Source organism: Pezoporus wallicus, unplaced genomic scaffold (genome assembly GCF_028554395.1).
Source record: "Pezoporus wallicus isolate ANWC-B61680 ecotype Strahan unplaced genomic scaffold, APGP_CSIRO_Pwel_v1 contig_8042, whole genome shotgun sequence".
Taxonomy (NCBI): Eukaryota; Metazoa; Chordata; class Aves; order Psittaciformes; family Psittacidae; genus Pezoporus; species Pezoporus wallicus.
The window spans coordinates 2168079-2183831 of record NW_026639380.1 but is presented as its reverse complement, the minus strand read 5'-3'; the positions used below and the strand labels follow the sequence as shown (position 1 = coordinate 2183831).

Sequence of the window (15753 nt, the reverse complement as noted above, 5' to 3'; positions counted from 1 at the left end):
TACTAATTTGAGAGCTTTTAAGATTTAAATATAAGTGGAAAAATATGTTGCAATTGGTGAAGTTAAGCTTTCCTGTTGCAGAGGGTTGAAGGAAGGGAGAGCCCTAACCCTGCCATCTCATTGCTCCTTCTGAGTCATGAGCCAAAGGTGCAAGCCTGTAAGAAACCCACCCACAGTTCTGCCATGCAACAGGGGCAGAGCACTAGATCTACCTAAGGTGGCTGTGTGCCATTTGAATTGACTAATGCCAGAGCATTCACAGGAAAATAATTTTTTGAGACAACTTCTCAATACTTTTCTTATTAGGTTAGCATCTTCCCCACCCCAGAACTTAACATTTGTGTTGTGACCTGAGGATTTTTTCCTGATGCCTTTTCATGAGTATAAAAAGAGGGCAGATAAGGGGAGAACTGAATACTGCTGCTTGTGCAAATGGTGGCATAACTGGTGTAAACAGTATTCATCAGAGGAATACAGACAAATCAAGCAGATAATATTCAAGAATCCAATCTAAAGTAGGATTGAAAAAACTTAAGGATATTGCATTTCACATCAAATACACTCCAAAGAGGTTCTGCAGGCTTCAGAGTAATTCTGTTACTTCCTAGAAAACAAATAGAATTTGTGTTCTTATAGATATGCAAATTCATTTCATACTTGTCATGTATTATGGTGTTCTGCAGTGCTTCCATTTTCATGGTCTTGTCCTGAACAAGCTTGAAACTACATCTCCTAAAATTAATGGCTGCCGCAGGCAATAGGAGTCTCTCAAGTCCAGCAAAAAGGAGGCTTTCTCTGTAATTTCCCTGTATCAAAGTTATTAACAAAGCAAACCACTTTCTTTGGCATTGACCTGATTTTACAAATCTTAACAAATACACTACAATTTCATTTTAATTTAAAAACTGCTCCCAACCATTACTCAGCCATAGGTGGGCTACTGTCCAGAATGTAGCATACTGCTGAAAAATAATGAATCTTAAACTAGAACTTAAATGAGATTGAGGTATTGCCAGAGTTAAGTCAGAAAGAAATAATCTTTATATCTTTGTATAGCATGTTGCTATCTTCTCTAAACTGTAATTTCTTGTTCCACATGAGCTTGCAATGTCAAATATTTTCATTAAAAGAGATGTCTCTGTAGAAAATGTGAACAAAAGAGAAAACAAGAGTCTTCCAGAATGTCAAGAAGCTGCATGCCCATTCTCATAATAAAGCTATGTCTTGGTGGCAAAAAAAGGGCTTGAATTAATTTATTGTATGTCAAAGTGAAAAACTGTAACTTTTGGGTTTGATTATAACCATCAAAGTATTGACCATCTGATCATTCTGAGGTTACTAAGAAGCTGTTACTTTTCACTAAGTGCTCAAAACATCCCTCCCTTTTTCTTGAAAATCATGCTTTAAGAGACCTCAAGAGAGATGCCTCAAACTCCAAACAATTTTTTTAAAGGCAGTTTCTGAGGTTCCATCTGTTGAATATATCCTTTTTAATGCCAAATGTCTTGGAGTCCACCCATGCAAGACATGCTGTTTTCTATAGAATCCCATTGCTTTCAGTAGGATTTTATTAATGAAGTCTGCATATTTATAATAATTATTTATAATAACTGATAATAATAATGCCAGTGTAATTCAAACCACTTTGCATTTTCTCTGAGTTAAGTCATGTTCCTGAATTATGATTTGGTTTTGTGACAAACAGAATTTGATCCCAGTTCAGAAAACTGGCTCTGGAAATGAATGCAGCTAGTGGCTGAGCATAATGTACCTGTAATCATCTCTTTTCTTACAGATGTACTTTTGTAACTGACAGATTTTTTTTTTCTGGCAGATTAAGAGTAGTTCATGTCATTAAGAATTACTTACATATGGAGACTTATTAAGCCATTGCCTCTCAGAAAGGAGAAATATAGCGCCAAACATGAATTTCTTATTCCATATGCATTTGGCCTCAGTTCTCATGGGACTTGTCAGGTTCTCTTGGAAGTTTAGTGGCTTACAGCTGTTGCAAATTTGAGAAATTCAATTTCTTACTGTTCTCTTTTTTTGAATGAGATAAGAAAGGTTAGGGAAAAATTCAATTCACAAAAAAAGCAATTGTTTTTGTGTTTGGAAAGTTCAAGCTTAGAGCCTAAGTAAACAAATGAACATAGTTGTGGCAATATTGGAGGCTTATAAGAATTTCAGACATATAAGATATGGAGAAGAATCAGTAACTTTTACTTGTTTTCTGTAGTCCACTTATGTTGATTTTTAGGTTCAGAAGTGTCTGTAACAGAGACCTTTTCTTACAGTTAACTGTGTATTAAAAGAAGTATGTTCAAAGGAGATACAGAATAAACTTTTGGAAGTGCCACAGTCACTCACAGTGTTAAGGAGGTTTGGACTGATGCTAGAAGGCAACAGTCAACTGCTTCTACATAATCATAAGAGGATGATGCACTTTCAGCCTTGTAATTTTATGTGTGTGCATTTCTCCCAAATGAATTAAAAATGGAGGAGGATTGCAGGATCTTGGTAAGTTATGGAGAGCACAGTAAATAACTGATAATGACACACAAGTTTAAGAGCACATGTCCATGTGATCTGTAAATGAGACTGTTTTTCTGTATAGTCAAAGCAAAATGTTAAATCATGCTGCTGTGAAGAAGGGCTATTTTCAGTAGCCTTCCAAGTAAAGTTATGTGCTGTAAAGACAGTTTTCTAGGGAATTAGAGCAACTACAAGGACAAAAAATAAAAAACAAACAAACAAACAAACCAAAACAAAACAACCCAGGAAAGAAAAAGACTTAATTGCTGCCTTTAAAAGTGTAAGTTATCTGTCTGGGTAAATGCTGCTTGGAAATTTCTGTGGCAGTTCTATATATGTTCATGACTGTTATACAGTCTGAGTTACAGTAAAATAAGGAAACTATCTACTTTTGTTATGTGAAAGTTGTTGTCTCATAGCTGTTTTTCTTCAGAATTTTTATGAAAGCAAAAGTGTCCTTTTATTATTTATTTCTTTTTTATAATTAGCTAATAAGTCAGTCTGTACAAAGCTGCCTTCCTACTGCTCCTGTATTTCTATCGTTTAAGAGTAAACTGACAGTGTTCAGCCTCTGCTGCTCTGTTCTGACCATGAGCCATCACACCTGTCTCATCCTCCTCTCCTCTGCCAAACTTGCAGTCATGTTAAAGAGTGCATAGTGCACAAAAAGTATCATGTTTTTCACATATTGAAAATTTTCATATATTTTTCTCTCTAGAGTTTGTTGCCTGCTTGTTTTACGTGCCTAGCTTCAAACCTCTCTATAAAAATCTGGTTAGTTCAGGAATTTTCTCTCTCATTTGTCTTGCTGCACCCTCTCCCATGGAGTGAGTAACTGTACTGAGGATGCATTATATAATTTCTTTGTCCAAATGCTCAGGCAAGATTTCCTTGGCAACAGCTTATTAGTAAGTGATTTGTGCTTCAGAAATATTAAGCCCTGTTGCTTACCTGAAATCTGCTTGAAAACTGCATGTGCTCAGCTTCTCTGGAAATCAATCCATAAATATGGATTTGACTCAGTAGCTTGCGTCAAAACTGGTGGCAGAGTAGTATTTTCTTTTATACAAATTGCCAGATATTAATAAAAACATGTTTGTTAAAATTTATGCCACGAGAATGAGGAGAAATTTGCTAATCTAGTGTAAATAGTTTCTGGAGAGTTCTGCAGTTCTGTAATCTTAAATCTCTTAAATCTTGATGCCCAGTCCCATTTTTATAACAGCTAGTGTCAGCTGTGAATGTCAGCAGTGAAAAACTCCTGTAAGCAAACTCTTAGGTCCTTAATAGAGATCCTTCCTTTAAGGACCTGTCTTAAAGTGTCTCAAAATTTGCTGGATTTGTAGGTGTAGTGAGAAACAGACTCTTCTACCAGACTCAAGTAATGTACTAGTTCGTTGCTAAGATTGGGTTGTGAGTCCTTAAGTGAGTGATTTTGAGAAAATACATATACAGAATCTACTGAATCTTGATGGTGGGACTAAGTGAGGAGTACAGTCTGTCACCGAGAATAGTCCCTCAGGATAATGTGGCCAGGGCCAGTGCTTGCTATGCACAGAATTTAATCTGGGCAGAACCTAATCAAATGATCTTTAGGAAAGGAACTTGGCATTTAGCAGAGAGATGGAAGAGGTGACCTACAAGATTTTTTTCCACTCTGAATTCATATCACATTATATTTCTCTGCAGAGCTACATAATTCACTCATTAGGAGCAATCTCTGTCATATAAACAATGGAAAGAAAGTCTCACTTCAACAAGCATATCCTGACTTTTTTTCTGATCCTTGCTAATTCTGACGTTGACAAACCACAGTAGCAAGGGCTCTGTAAGCAGAAGGCATTTCCTGAAAATGCACTCCAGTCAGCTCACCATTTCAGTTTTGTGCTTACCTGATTTTTTTTTTCCATGAATGTGTAACTTATATCCACAATATGTAATGCATGGAAAATGTGTTTGGCCAATGCATTTGTATGCACACAAATGAAAAGATAACTGACACACGTACATATTTTCTTCAGCATTATTTTAAAATCATTATTTTAAAATCATTAATAATCTGCATCTAGGTCCCCTATAAATAGGGCTAAAAAATTTTATTAATAAATTCTGAGATTTAGAAACATAACTCATAAATTTCAGAATTGCTTTCAAATTACCTTGTTGAGTAAACTAAATAGGTTTGTCTGTTTCATTATCAATATGGAAATTAGACCTTTTAGGCCTGCTTTGTCCTGTAATGGCCACCTTCTGATGCCATCCCTGTAGGTAGTTTTTGCACTTTAGAAGAAAAGACTCTCTGTCTTCTCACATCCTCAGCTTTGCCTTGAATTGCTCATCCCCTAAGTGGTTTCTATGCAAAGTCAGTGTGTTTGGATTTGTTACACCTCCTCTTAGAAGCGTTTTAGCAAGTGCATTTGAGTCCCCCTTAAATCTGAGAGTCTGAAGAGGAGGTAGGAATTATTTTTTTTTTATGCCAGAGCAGGGTGTTAAAATCTTGAATGCAAATTGAAAACTTAATCATAACAACAAGAAGTATTAAATAATTCAATGGATGTGATTTTAAATTAGATTTGACAACAGGACATTATTTATCTGATCCTAGAGTTTATGTAGCTTGGGTGACCTCTCTTCCACACCTCTTTTTGTCACCCTGCAGGACTTACTGAGGCCAGCCTCATCTGGAGACTTTTGAGTGTTGAAAATTCATTTGTCCTTTCCTAATTCTTGAGCTTTCTGGTAGTTTGAAATTTGGTTTCCTTCTTGTCTTTGGTTTATGTAAGAAAGTGCTCTACCCATCTAAATCAAATTGCATTCCTTAGATATTATAGAAGTAGTGTCATCAAAGAATAGAAAGTCAAGAAAGGGAGGAGTGTTTCAGAAATTATGGTTTTGACCATTTGGCAATTTAGTGCACATCAGTTATCATGGTCTAACTTCTAACTTAATGTTATTCTCATCTAACAGAGTGCAGTTCTTTTATAGGTACATGAAGCTGATGATGACCCATTTGTCCACCTAAAAGTTATATTTTTTTTTAAGATTAAGTGAAACTCAATAGCTGTTGTGAAGAGCAAAAAAATTATTTTTTTTTTTAATTGGGTAAAAGCAGAAGTGACCTAAAGAGGGTTTAAATAGCCCTAGGGATCCCAACATTTAAATTACGTAGTTTATTTCATTTATTCCGTTTCACAGTCATGTCCTGTAATTCTCCAACTGATGCAGGCACTTGCATGTGGAGGGAGAACTTCTATCTGCCCACTTTGAAACCCACAGACCTTGAGGTGCTTGCTATTTTCTTTGCTCTTTAAATACTGACTAGGCATGTACACACTGACTCTGAAAGCAGGATTTTGACTCACAGAGAGTATAAATTTAATCTGGCCTCGGTGGAGATAATGAATGTTCAGTGAAAGTTACGCCCACCATCTGGGACTGAATCAAGCTGTAACACCACTGGCATTGGGACAGTTATGTAAGGAGTTTAAGTTTGTGTACATGGTGATGGATGTGTAGGCGGCGTTATCCATGGTCTTCAGAGGCCCAGTTGTACTTCCATTGAATTTAGATGAGGCTTTTTCCCCGCTGTGGTAAGAGGGAAGATTTAGACCCTTTTTAGCAACAAACTTAAGTTCCCCACTTTAACTTTTGGGTGAAAACTGTTTTGTTTCTTTAATTTTTGTTTGTTTGGGCTTTCATGGGGTTTGTTTGGTTGGGTTTCTTTTTCAGTAAGTGTATGTAATACAATGTGTACTCAGTCCAGTTTCTTGATTCTATAATGAAACCTCTCATTATCATTATGACCGTATTTAAATATAAAAAAAAAATCTACAGATATGTCTTAGGAGCTTTCAGGTACAAGTGAGCAGTCAAGAATATGAAACAAAGGTAGCTAATAATGAAAATGGCTTATTTTGGGTGTAACAGTTTAAAAACTTGGAGGAAGGAAAACCCAGACACCCTCTTCATGAAACTCTTGCTAGAACACTTTCCAGTCTCACTTTAAGCTCTCACATTGCCCACATTTTGTGAGTGCCTCAGTGAATTTTCAGGAGTGAACAGTCGGTATTTACTGCACAGCTACCAAAGCGTGCTTTGGTATATTTTTTTTTTTGGTTCAAATGCCCATTTATAAACATCACTGACCATCTTTCATTATGAAATGTTTATTAATATTGCCTTTGAAATTATTGGCAAATTTGTTTTTTCATGATAATCAGTCACTTCCAATGTACAAGCTAAAGCATCTAACATAATTCACTTTAGTGGAGGCAATTATGTTGATTGCAAAATCCATCAGAATACACTGGCTCTAAAAATAAGAGTGTATGTAGCAGTCCATATTTAGCAAATAGAGGTTATTAATCAGCCCCTGTTCCTTGCATATCATTCAACCATATGTTTAGCATTTTTCAGCACCCTTGTCAAGGGGTGGCAAGAGCAGGCAGCTCTGCAAGGGAAGGTGAGCAAGAATGAAGGCTGCCAGCAGTGCAGGCAGGAGCGGTGTCCTCACCAACAAAGTCTGAATTGTCCAGGAAGGTCCAAAGTCAAGCCAGGAAGCCAGGGCAGCATTGATAAATTACAGGGCTGGTTAGACCGGTATCTACAACGTAACTCTAGCTGGGACCAGGGAAGATAGCTGGGCTTAAGCACAGCTCCTGGGCACAGGAGGCCTCAGTGGAGACCCCTGGTTGGGATGCTCAGGGCAGTTAGAGGTCCTTGATGTACTGAGGGCTCATTACTCTTCTTTGAGAGGGAAACTGACTGACATCCTCCCCAGATGCGCAAGGTCAGGCTACTGAACACACGCAGTTATTTCACATATGTTTTGGTGTGGAAATGGGATAGTACTTGCAAAAGGTGGAAGTATCTGTATTTCAGATCTTATTGCTTTAAAAGCTGCAAGAATAAAACTTCATTTCTTTGTGCCTTCAAATGTTCTGGCTGAAAATGAGAATGATTTTCACATTCTTGCTTTCCCACATGCTGATGAATTTTGTTACAAGCAAGCCAAAGAATATGATAACAGGAGTGTGAACTGGTGAACTCCAATTCCTGAGCTGCTGCCAGCAGCTCTTAAATAGATTTTCAACCATGAGCTTCTATAATAAGGGTGTAATAGTTAGCACATAGCATTGGGAGTAGATTGAGTCAAAGAGTAGGAATGACCTTCAGGGCTATTTTCTTCTACACTAGTTGGTATGTTGTGTTTCCCGACTAACTAAAACTTGCATGGGTAGATTCTGCCTTACCCACACTGGCACATGGAAACATTTCTGACATGAAGAAACTACGATACAGTTATTATAACCTTTAGTCTCCTGAAGGGGAGAGGATCTGGATATTTCAGAGAAGAAGTGGTCTGAGGGACAAACGTGACTTTTTGAGTCTTGGCTAAAATATGCTCATTATGAATAACAAACATTTGTGCACGGACTACTTCCAATGGAGTTGGAGCAAAAAGGGTCATTAAAAGAACCCTGCAGGGAAAATACTGCAGTAGAGTCGCACAATGAAGATAAAAGTTTTCTTAGACACAGTATTAGATTAATAGTGTTGCAAGCTAATTCCTCTCTCCTGCTCCTGGTGATCCAGTGGTTTTTTTTTGCCAGTGTTGAGAACTCTGTGATCTGAAGATGCTTTTTTGTTAAAACCTATTCTGACAGGTTGTTGTTTTTTTTTTTTTAGAAAAAAAAAACCAAAACACACAACCCCCCCAAAACCCACCAAAACCCTACAGCAACAATTTTTGTTGGAGGTAGCAGGAGGTGCTAATCCCACAGTAAACTCAAGGAAGTGCTAAACTAACAGTGCCTATACAGGGACCATGAGAATGTGATTGACAAGGGTTTAATTAAGTTCAGAGAACAGGGAGTTTATTTTGTTTGTTTTCAGATGGTATCAGACTGGTTATACTAGACAAAAGTTGACCCCTACAATTCCCAGAACTGTCCACATATTTCTGTTAAATATGTATTCTAGTGCTAGTATTTTCAACGGGTTTAGGGACTTTTTTCACTTGTTCAATGAAATAACCTGTTTTCAAGGAAAAGAGAGGAAAAATCTTCACTGTGAAAGGAGTTAAATGACAAAGGCTATCCCTCTCTTCAGTATTCTCTGAACACTGTATTGATTGTGGATGCAGCCTAGGTACAAAGGGTCCAGAATTCATCCCATCATCTTTTGGTGACATTTCAGCATGCATGCCAATGCATTAGTATAAGTGTATACTAATATTACAATGCATGGACATTGAGGCTATAGAAACTGCTTGTCTGTTATACTTGGTATGTGAATGGATTTGTAGCTGTATTTGTAGATTTTTTAGACACAGAAATTCCTTTGGAACCAGAGGGGATATGAGAATGCCAGGAATAGAGAAAAATCATGGCTTCTTATGGGAGTGAAAAGTGAAGAAGTATGAAAGAAAAAAGACCAGCTAACACACACAAAATGAGAGAGAAAAAAAAGACATAAACATAAAATTTCATTTTACAAGGACACCTGTAACTGCAGCTGGAGTTATTAGAAATGCTTGTCATCAGTTCCACTGAAATAACAGCCACTGGAGGGGGGTTGCATGTATTTGCAGGTGACTTGTTTCCATGGAGTTGTAAAATAGAATTGTTTTGACTACTTTAAAAGTCAAAGCTATGTATATGTAAGATGAGCACCTCCTTCTTCCTAGTGATTGAAAGAGTTAGGTTCCTATGTGAAGTTTTTTCTCTTTGCTCCTGTATTGACAAGCTGGCAGTCAGGAAACAGGAACGTTCCTAACCACAACCAGTAAATATGGGCTCTTTTTGCTGACAGTAGACATCATAGATAAGTTAAAGTTTGCTTACCTGCACTGATCAAAAGATTCCTCCATCTGACACATCAGCAGGTGCTCTGGAGTAATGAAATGGGTAAATATGACATCATAAAGAACTGCACCAAACTCATTGTCTTACTGGTGGGGGAAGCTGTATGAATAGAGTTGATGTGAAGTATTTGTTGCTAAAGTCTTCTGGAGATGTACCTCATTCAAGGGTAATGGAGTGCATAAAGATTTTAGGATCAAGCAACATAATGTAAACCACTGTGCTGTCTATGTAGTCTCAGATTTCATTTTCATTCCTGAATCTTTTCAGTATTTAGCTGTCAGTATTCTATTTTATTAGTTAAAATTTTGTTCTCTCTGGGTGAGGTGAAGGCAAAACAGCTCTCCTGAAGGATTTTGGATCCAGAAAATAATATTTTTTCTCATTATATTTCATACATGATACACTTTTTCATTTCTTATTCTCACATTATTTTCTATTTTAAATATTTGTTGTCACAGACTAATCTATATGAGAATTGAGTTTTATCTGGAATGAGCTTTTAGCTAAAATCTTAGGTTGAAATTTTGTGATTTCCAAATATAAAGTAACAATAAGTAAAACCAGGTATGAACATTCTTAAAAAATATTTGACTGATATAGCAGCAGCTCTTTATCAATCTCTTACGCATTGTGAGTTATAAATACAGAGTTTAAAAAATGTTTTTACCATTTCTTTTAATGTGCCAGTTCCCTAGCCATTAAACAACTTCATCCCAAGTATCTCATAGTTTGTATACGATGTCTGTTACATAAAGCAGATTCATTATTTATTCATTATTTAATGAATCTCTGTATCTGACCCATCAGGTTAGTTGCAATACTTTTTAGAATAGAGGGAGAATTCAAAACAAAAATTGTTAGCAGTAAACTAGAGATGAAGCCCCTAGGTTTCTGGTCTGCTGTGTTTATGAGATAGTAGCAAATTCTGTGTTCTTTCATTCCATTCCAGCTGTTTACCTCTGCAAGCGGACAATGCAAAACAAAGCAAGGCTGGAGCTAGCAGACTATGAAGCTGTAAGTACCTGATGAAAAGTGAATTTCTTTGCTGAGACTAATAAGCTTGTGAAATAATGTTAAGAACTACAGACATTATGTGTGAAATTTATTTGGGGTTTTGACACTTTTGCCAGCCTGTGGGTGATAGATGCTGTTTGAGGGACTCTAGTGAGGGCTGAGTGGGCAAAAGTTGAGATTTTGGTTCATCTTTAATGTTACTCTGTTCAGATCACCGTGACAAAATCAGAAATAACTGTTCATGAACCCAGATATGCCACAGGTGTTTGAAAGTAGTTGTACTCTCACTGTGTAAGGTCTGAATGAAGGATCCCTGGCAGCATTTTCAAAAGCACTTAGTGGTTGTAGAAGTATGAGTCTCATTCTTTAAAGTGATGCTGGGGCTTAAACCCTTGTCCCATTGGTTAAATGAGAGGCAAAGAGGGTGAGATTAGAGGCAATTCCCATTCCCTGAACTTTTGCTGTGCCCCAGGCAGGTGAGGTAATTTGAGCCAGGAAGAACCTGAAAATGTGAGAGTTTGATTAGCTGATGGGGATGGCACTTGCTAAGGAGAGAGATGTCTTGAGTTTCATCTCTAACCCCCCAAAAGTTCCTGAATTTTTTATGAAAATGTCAACATAAGATTCACGAACAGCCCAGGCTCTGTGGTGAGTGCTGTCCAGCTGTGCTGCTGTGACATGATAACACGATAGCCAGGCCTCTCAACATGCTAAATACTCCAGCCGCAGCACCCTGCTGGCACGCTTTATTGCTTCTTCTTGGCACAAGCTTGCTTTTCAGTGTACTGCACTGTGGGGTATCCACAATTGTATGCTTACGTGTCTTGGAAAATTCACCACCAGTATGCAATCCATGAGAGCCTTTACTGCTATTGACAAGATCTCTAGAAAATGTCTCCACTCTCTGTGGTCTTTATTTTCAGTAAATATGCCATAGAGGTACATTTGCAATGTATACAAATACAGTTGAAGCAACACTTTTTGTTAGGATATTTACAGATAATTTTTCACTTAGTCTCAGTAAAAGCAGTGCAGAAAGGGAACTGGGGGTCTTTTTGGGGGAAGATAACCTCAGCCTTCTCCAAACTAACAGACTGCATACTGCTACCGTTTAAGCTGTGGGGAGATTGAAGAAGCTTTGTTACAGACAGTGAGGCTGTTCCAGCATCACTGAAGGAAAGAATTTTGCTAAGATTTTACAAATCTTCCTCCTGTTATTAACAGTAGGCTGCAGGTTACATTCATTTCTTGTGCAGTAGTGGAAAACTATAGTCTGCATGTTTTTAAAAATGGGGATAGCTGTGGAGGTCATGGAAGGTTCCTGTACTACCAAAATATTGATAGCTTCTTATGTTTATATTTGAAGTAAATTGATAGGCAGCCAATGTTGTTCAGTAGAACCATTTGTATAGGTAACCGACAGGAATTGCCCTGTGGATTTTGTCCTGGGTTTTCTCCTGCTGTTATTAGATACTTTCAAACCAAGAATGTTTCTTTGTATTGTTACAAAATTACTCAACCACCACCCACTAAATAAAACTGCGTCAGAAATTCACTGTTACGCTGATGGTTGCATCCAACCTTGTCACCAGTTTCAAAACTAAAATAGTCGGGGCATGCAAAAGTAGATAGATCTAGCATTCCATCCTATTTGGTGTCAAGCAAGGACTTTGTATTGGATAAGTAAGGTCCATTTGCATTTGCGGAGAAATCATGACTTAAATTGCACCTTAGAGGGAAGAGGGAAGGATAACCTAAAAGCTCTAAAATAGTAAATAACTTTCAACCTAACCAACTAAAACTGTGATGTATTTTCAGGAGAGTTTGGCCAGGCTACAGCGAGCATTTGCTCGGAAATGGGAGTTTATTTTTATGCAAGCTGAAGCACAAGCAAAGTAAGTTCCTTTGAAGTGAAGATGAGAAATTTTGGGTTTGCATGCCTTTTGAGGGGGAAAGGGAGGGAAAAGCAATTGGACACTTCTCTCTTTCAAAATTAATGTCATTAGCACTGTTTCTTTTAAATATTCCTGTAACATTGACAGAGTTGACAAGAAGAGAGACAAGATAGAGAGGAAGATCCTTGACAGCCAGGAGCGAGCATTCTGGGATGTGCACCGTCCGGTGGTGAGTGAGGGTGGGGCTGCTCTGCCTGTGAGCAGGGCCACTGATGAATGTGAGCCTCTGTGGAGCATTGGGGTAGCCTGGAAACAAGTTTTTAGTGTAGGGCTGAGGGTTGGGGCTTGCCTCCCTTTTTGCAGCATCTGGCGTTTTTACCATTCTGTTACTGAAGACTGCAACTGTGTGTACTCTCCATTTGGAGTTTGCAGTGAATAGATTTGTTGTGTCTGATTTCTTGAATCAGAAGGTATCTGTCTTTGACTATTACCATCTCAAAGGTTTCCCAAGGTGTGAGTCACACAACCAAAATTATCAGCATAGCTAAAACACTTTAAAAAACATCTGCCTTTTTTTAACCTGCTTTTTTTGCTTGCCAAGCCTTTCAACTTCACTCTGGTCCTATTTTCAATTGATTTTTGAGGTACATAAAGGTTAGATGATGTTGGATTTGAGCTGTGGGAGTCATGCACTGTCTAAACAAGATTTGCCTGAGTTCCTTGTCAAAGTCCCTCTGAAACAAAATATTAAAAAAAGAAAGGGTCTTACATAATCAACTGCCTTTGGGAGCTAAAACTCTGAAGAAGAACGTCAAATGTCACAAGACTTCCACAAGAACTCGGTAATCACACTTTTCTGCTTTACTACAGAATTACCTCTGTTTCTCTTAACTAGAATTGAGTTTTCATTTTCTGTGCAGAGAGTTTAGTATTGTTAACAGTGAAACCATTTATGGATTATATTTTCCATGGTGACATTGGGAAAAGACACTTAACGAAAACTAACTGTTCTGGGAAAGTGATGATACCTGTAGAAAAGATGCATACACTGAAAAATTTCAAACAAAAAATAAGCTTGGACATGAACAGCTTGTATTTGTGACAGTGGAATTTAAAGAGCAGTAGAAGAAACGGATTTTTAGGCAGGATTTAGAATGTCAGGTAGATAAAGTCATTTGAAGTGAAAGATTAAAACCTCAGGCATTAGATGCGAGAAGGCTGGGACATTGTTGTCTAGTCAGTGGCATAAAATAGGGAAGGAGGACAGAAAGCATTTTGCCATCTGATGTTGATGGAAGCTACATATAGAATAAAACCATAAAGTTTCTATGGACCTGGGAACTTTAAAGGTGCAGACAGCTTTTATATTCCCTGCAGAAATGAATCTGAAGGTTTTGAATCTGAGAATGAGATGCTATTTCCAGGTTTGGAACAGAAGATGAATTACTGAAGTTTCAAATTAAGATATTGGCAGACAATAATGAGAGAATTAAAGGGGAACAGGACAAAAGAAAATCAAATCTGATTAAAAGCTTTCATTGAACTGTGGATATATCTTCCTGAGCACATGTTTTAATCTGGCTGTAGGCATAGATAGGAAATATCAGAGGCAAAAGACTGGCTTAGAGTCAGCAATGTAGGCTCTTGACTTTAGGAGATATAAATAGAAGAATGTAGAGGTTCATACTTTGCCTAAGCAGCTCCTCTCACTAGTTAGTGAAATACTTGTTTTGACAACATTGTTAAGAATTTACTGTCACAGTAAAAGCTAGAAGCTTCTTTAAAAAAAAAAAAATAAAAGGAGCAAACTGAAAAGAGGAAGGTGATGCTAGAGGTAATTACAATTTCTAATGTTTTTTCAAGCCTCCCAAAACTCATAGAAATGTTGCTTTTGAGAGGAAGTTAAGAGAACAGTTTTGATAACTCACTGATCAGTTTCCATTCCAATATTTTTAATTGCAGGTTCACTATATATTTAGTTCTTCTTCCTTTGGTGTCTTTTTTAGTGTAATGTGAAGTGTAATCTTAGTTCTGTAATTTTCAGTTTCTGCTTTATGTAGAAAGATTTTAGCTTGCAGCTAGAAAGAGCATGACTCAGCTTCAACTGTAGGTACTGCAGCCTGCAGAGACATTCCTGAACAACTTTTAATCTTACTAGTTCAGACTAGTCATAGTAAAACCATGGAAATGTGTGTCAGGGAGTGCTATACAAATTCCTGAGATCCTGAGCAGCAGGCCTGTGATAAAGTCCATGCTATTATTTCTAAGGTATAGCCAGTACCTAACACAACTCTGGGATTATCCACATACATTCACATACATTCACATACGTTCGTGCATTTCCCTTTTTGATGGCAGAGTAAACATGGTTTATAAGCCTTCCTTTTCCTTCCACCTGCCTAGGAAGTGTATAACTTTCACAATTTTGAAACTTTGTATCAATAACTGAGTATGGAAATGGAAAATTGGTTGGGAGGATAAGGGCATTATTCAAAAAGCAGTAACAAATTGGGCTAATGTGGGGAAGTCAGTTCCTTCCAGGCAAAAGAAATTAAGAAGCTGCTCTTGTTTGAAAAGAAATGTCATGTTCCTGATTGAAGTCTTCATAAAAGAACTCATAGCTTTCCTGAATTATTATGTCTGTTTAAAACCCCTTAAAATCTTACGCTTGTTAAAAAGAGACAAACAGGTACTAAACCAGTAAATCCCCTGAAACATTCTGAAATCCATATTAAATACAGTAGGAGCAGAGTAGCTATGGCTTGCTGTAAAATTAGCTCTTAGATAATTAGCAAGGACAGCTGATGTCTTGCAGTTGCAAACAATTCACTTTTCTTCCTGGGTTACACATTAATGTAATTTGAATGAAATGCATAATAAAGGCCTGTTTGGTACTTGTTGACATTCAGATTAATTCAGAAGATAATGAGGGAAATATCCTTTTCTCCTGGAAGACAGCTGTATACTTCCTAACTATAAGAAGTTGAAAAAACCTTCTTTTTAATCCAGGGCCGCTGACCTTTGTCATCAGTCAGAATGTATTGCAGTTATATTTAGCAGGCTTGTGTGCGGTTGTTTTTAAAAGGAAGATAGGAAATTTCTAAGCTTCCTAAGCTGTGCTAGGAAGCTACACTGGTGTGTCCCTCTCCAAAGCTGGAGTTGGCTATGGTTTAGTTATATTGAGATTTAATACAGTATGCACCAGGGGAGGTTTAGATTGGATATTGGGACACATTTCTTCACTGAGAGGGGTCTCAGACATTGTAACAGACTTCCCAGGGAAGTGGAGGAATCATTGTCCCTGGAAGTGTTCGAAAACCATGTCGATGAGGACCTCAGTGACATGATTTAATGGTGGTCTTGGCAGTCCTGAGGTAGCGGTTGGACTTGCTGATCTTAAAGGTCTTTTCCAGCATATCTTATTCTATATAGAATTATAAAAT

At 37.5% G+C, this 15753-nt stretch overlaps 1 protein-coding gene across 7 annotated transcripts in view; it reads left to right on the top strand.

Moving 5' to 3' along the window:
- RGS7 (regulator of G protein signaling 7) overlaps nucleotides 1–15753 on the top strand; it is a 251969-nt gene that overhangs the window by 182170 nt on the left and 54046 nt on the right. For 6 of the 7 annotated variants that reach the window (XR_008972805.1, XR_008972804.1, XM_057414554.1 and 3 more), the window contains exons 7-9: nucleotides 10351–10415; nucleotides 12234–12310; nucleotides 12458–12539. Coding sequence is in view for 5 of the 7 variants with exons in the window: in XM_057414554.1 (XP_057270537.1) it covers nucleotides 10351–10415; nucleotides 12234–12310; nucleotides 12458–12539 (224 nt within the window). In the remaining 2 variants the exon portion in view is untranslated. The remainder of the gene's footprint in view (nucleotides 1–10350; nucleotides 10416–12233; nucleotides 12311–12457; nucleotides 12540–15753) is intronic. The other variant, XM_057414557.1, reaches the window with a different exon arrangement.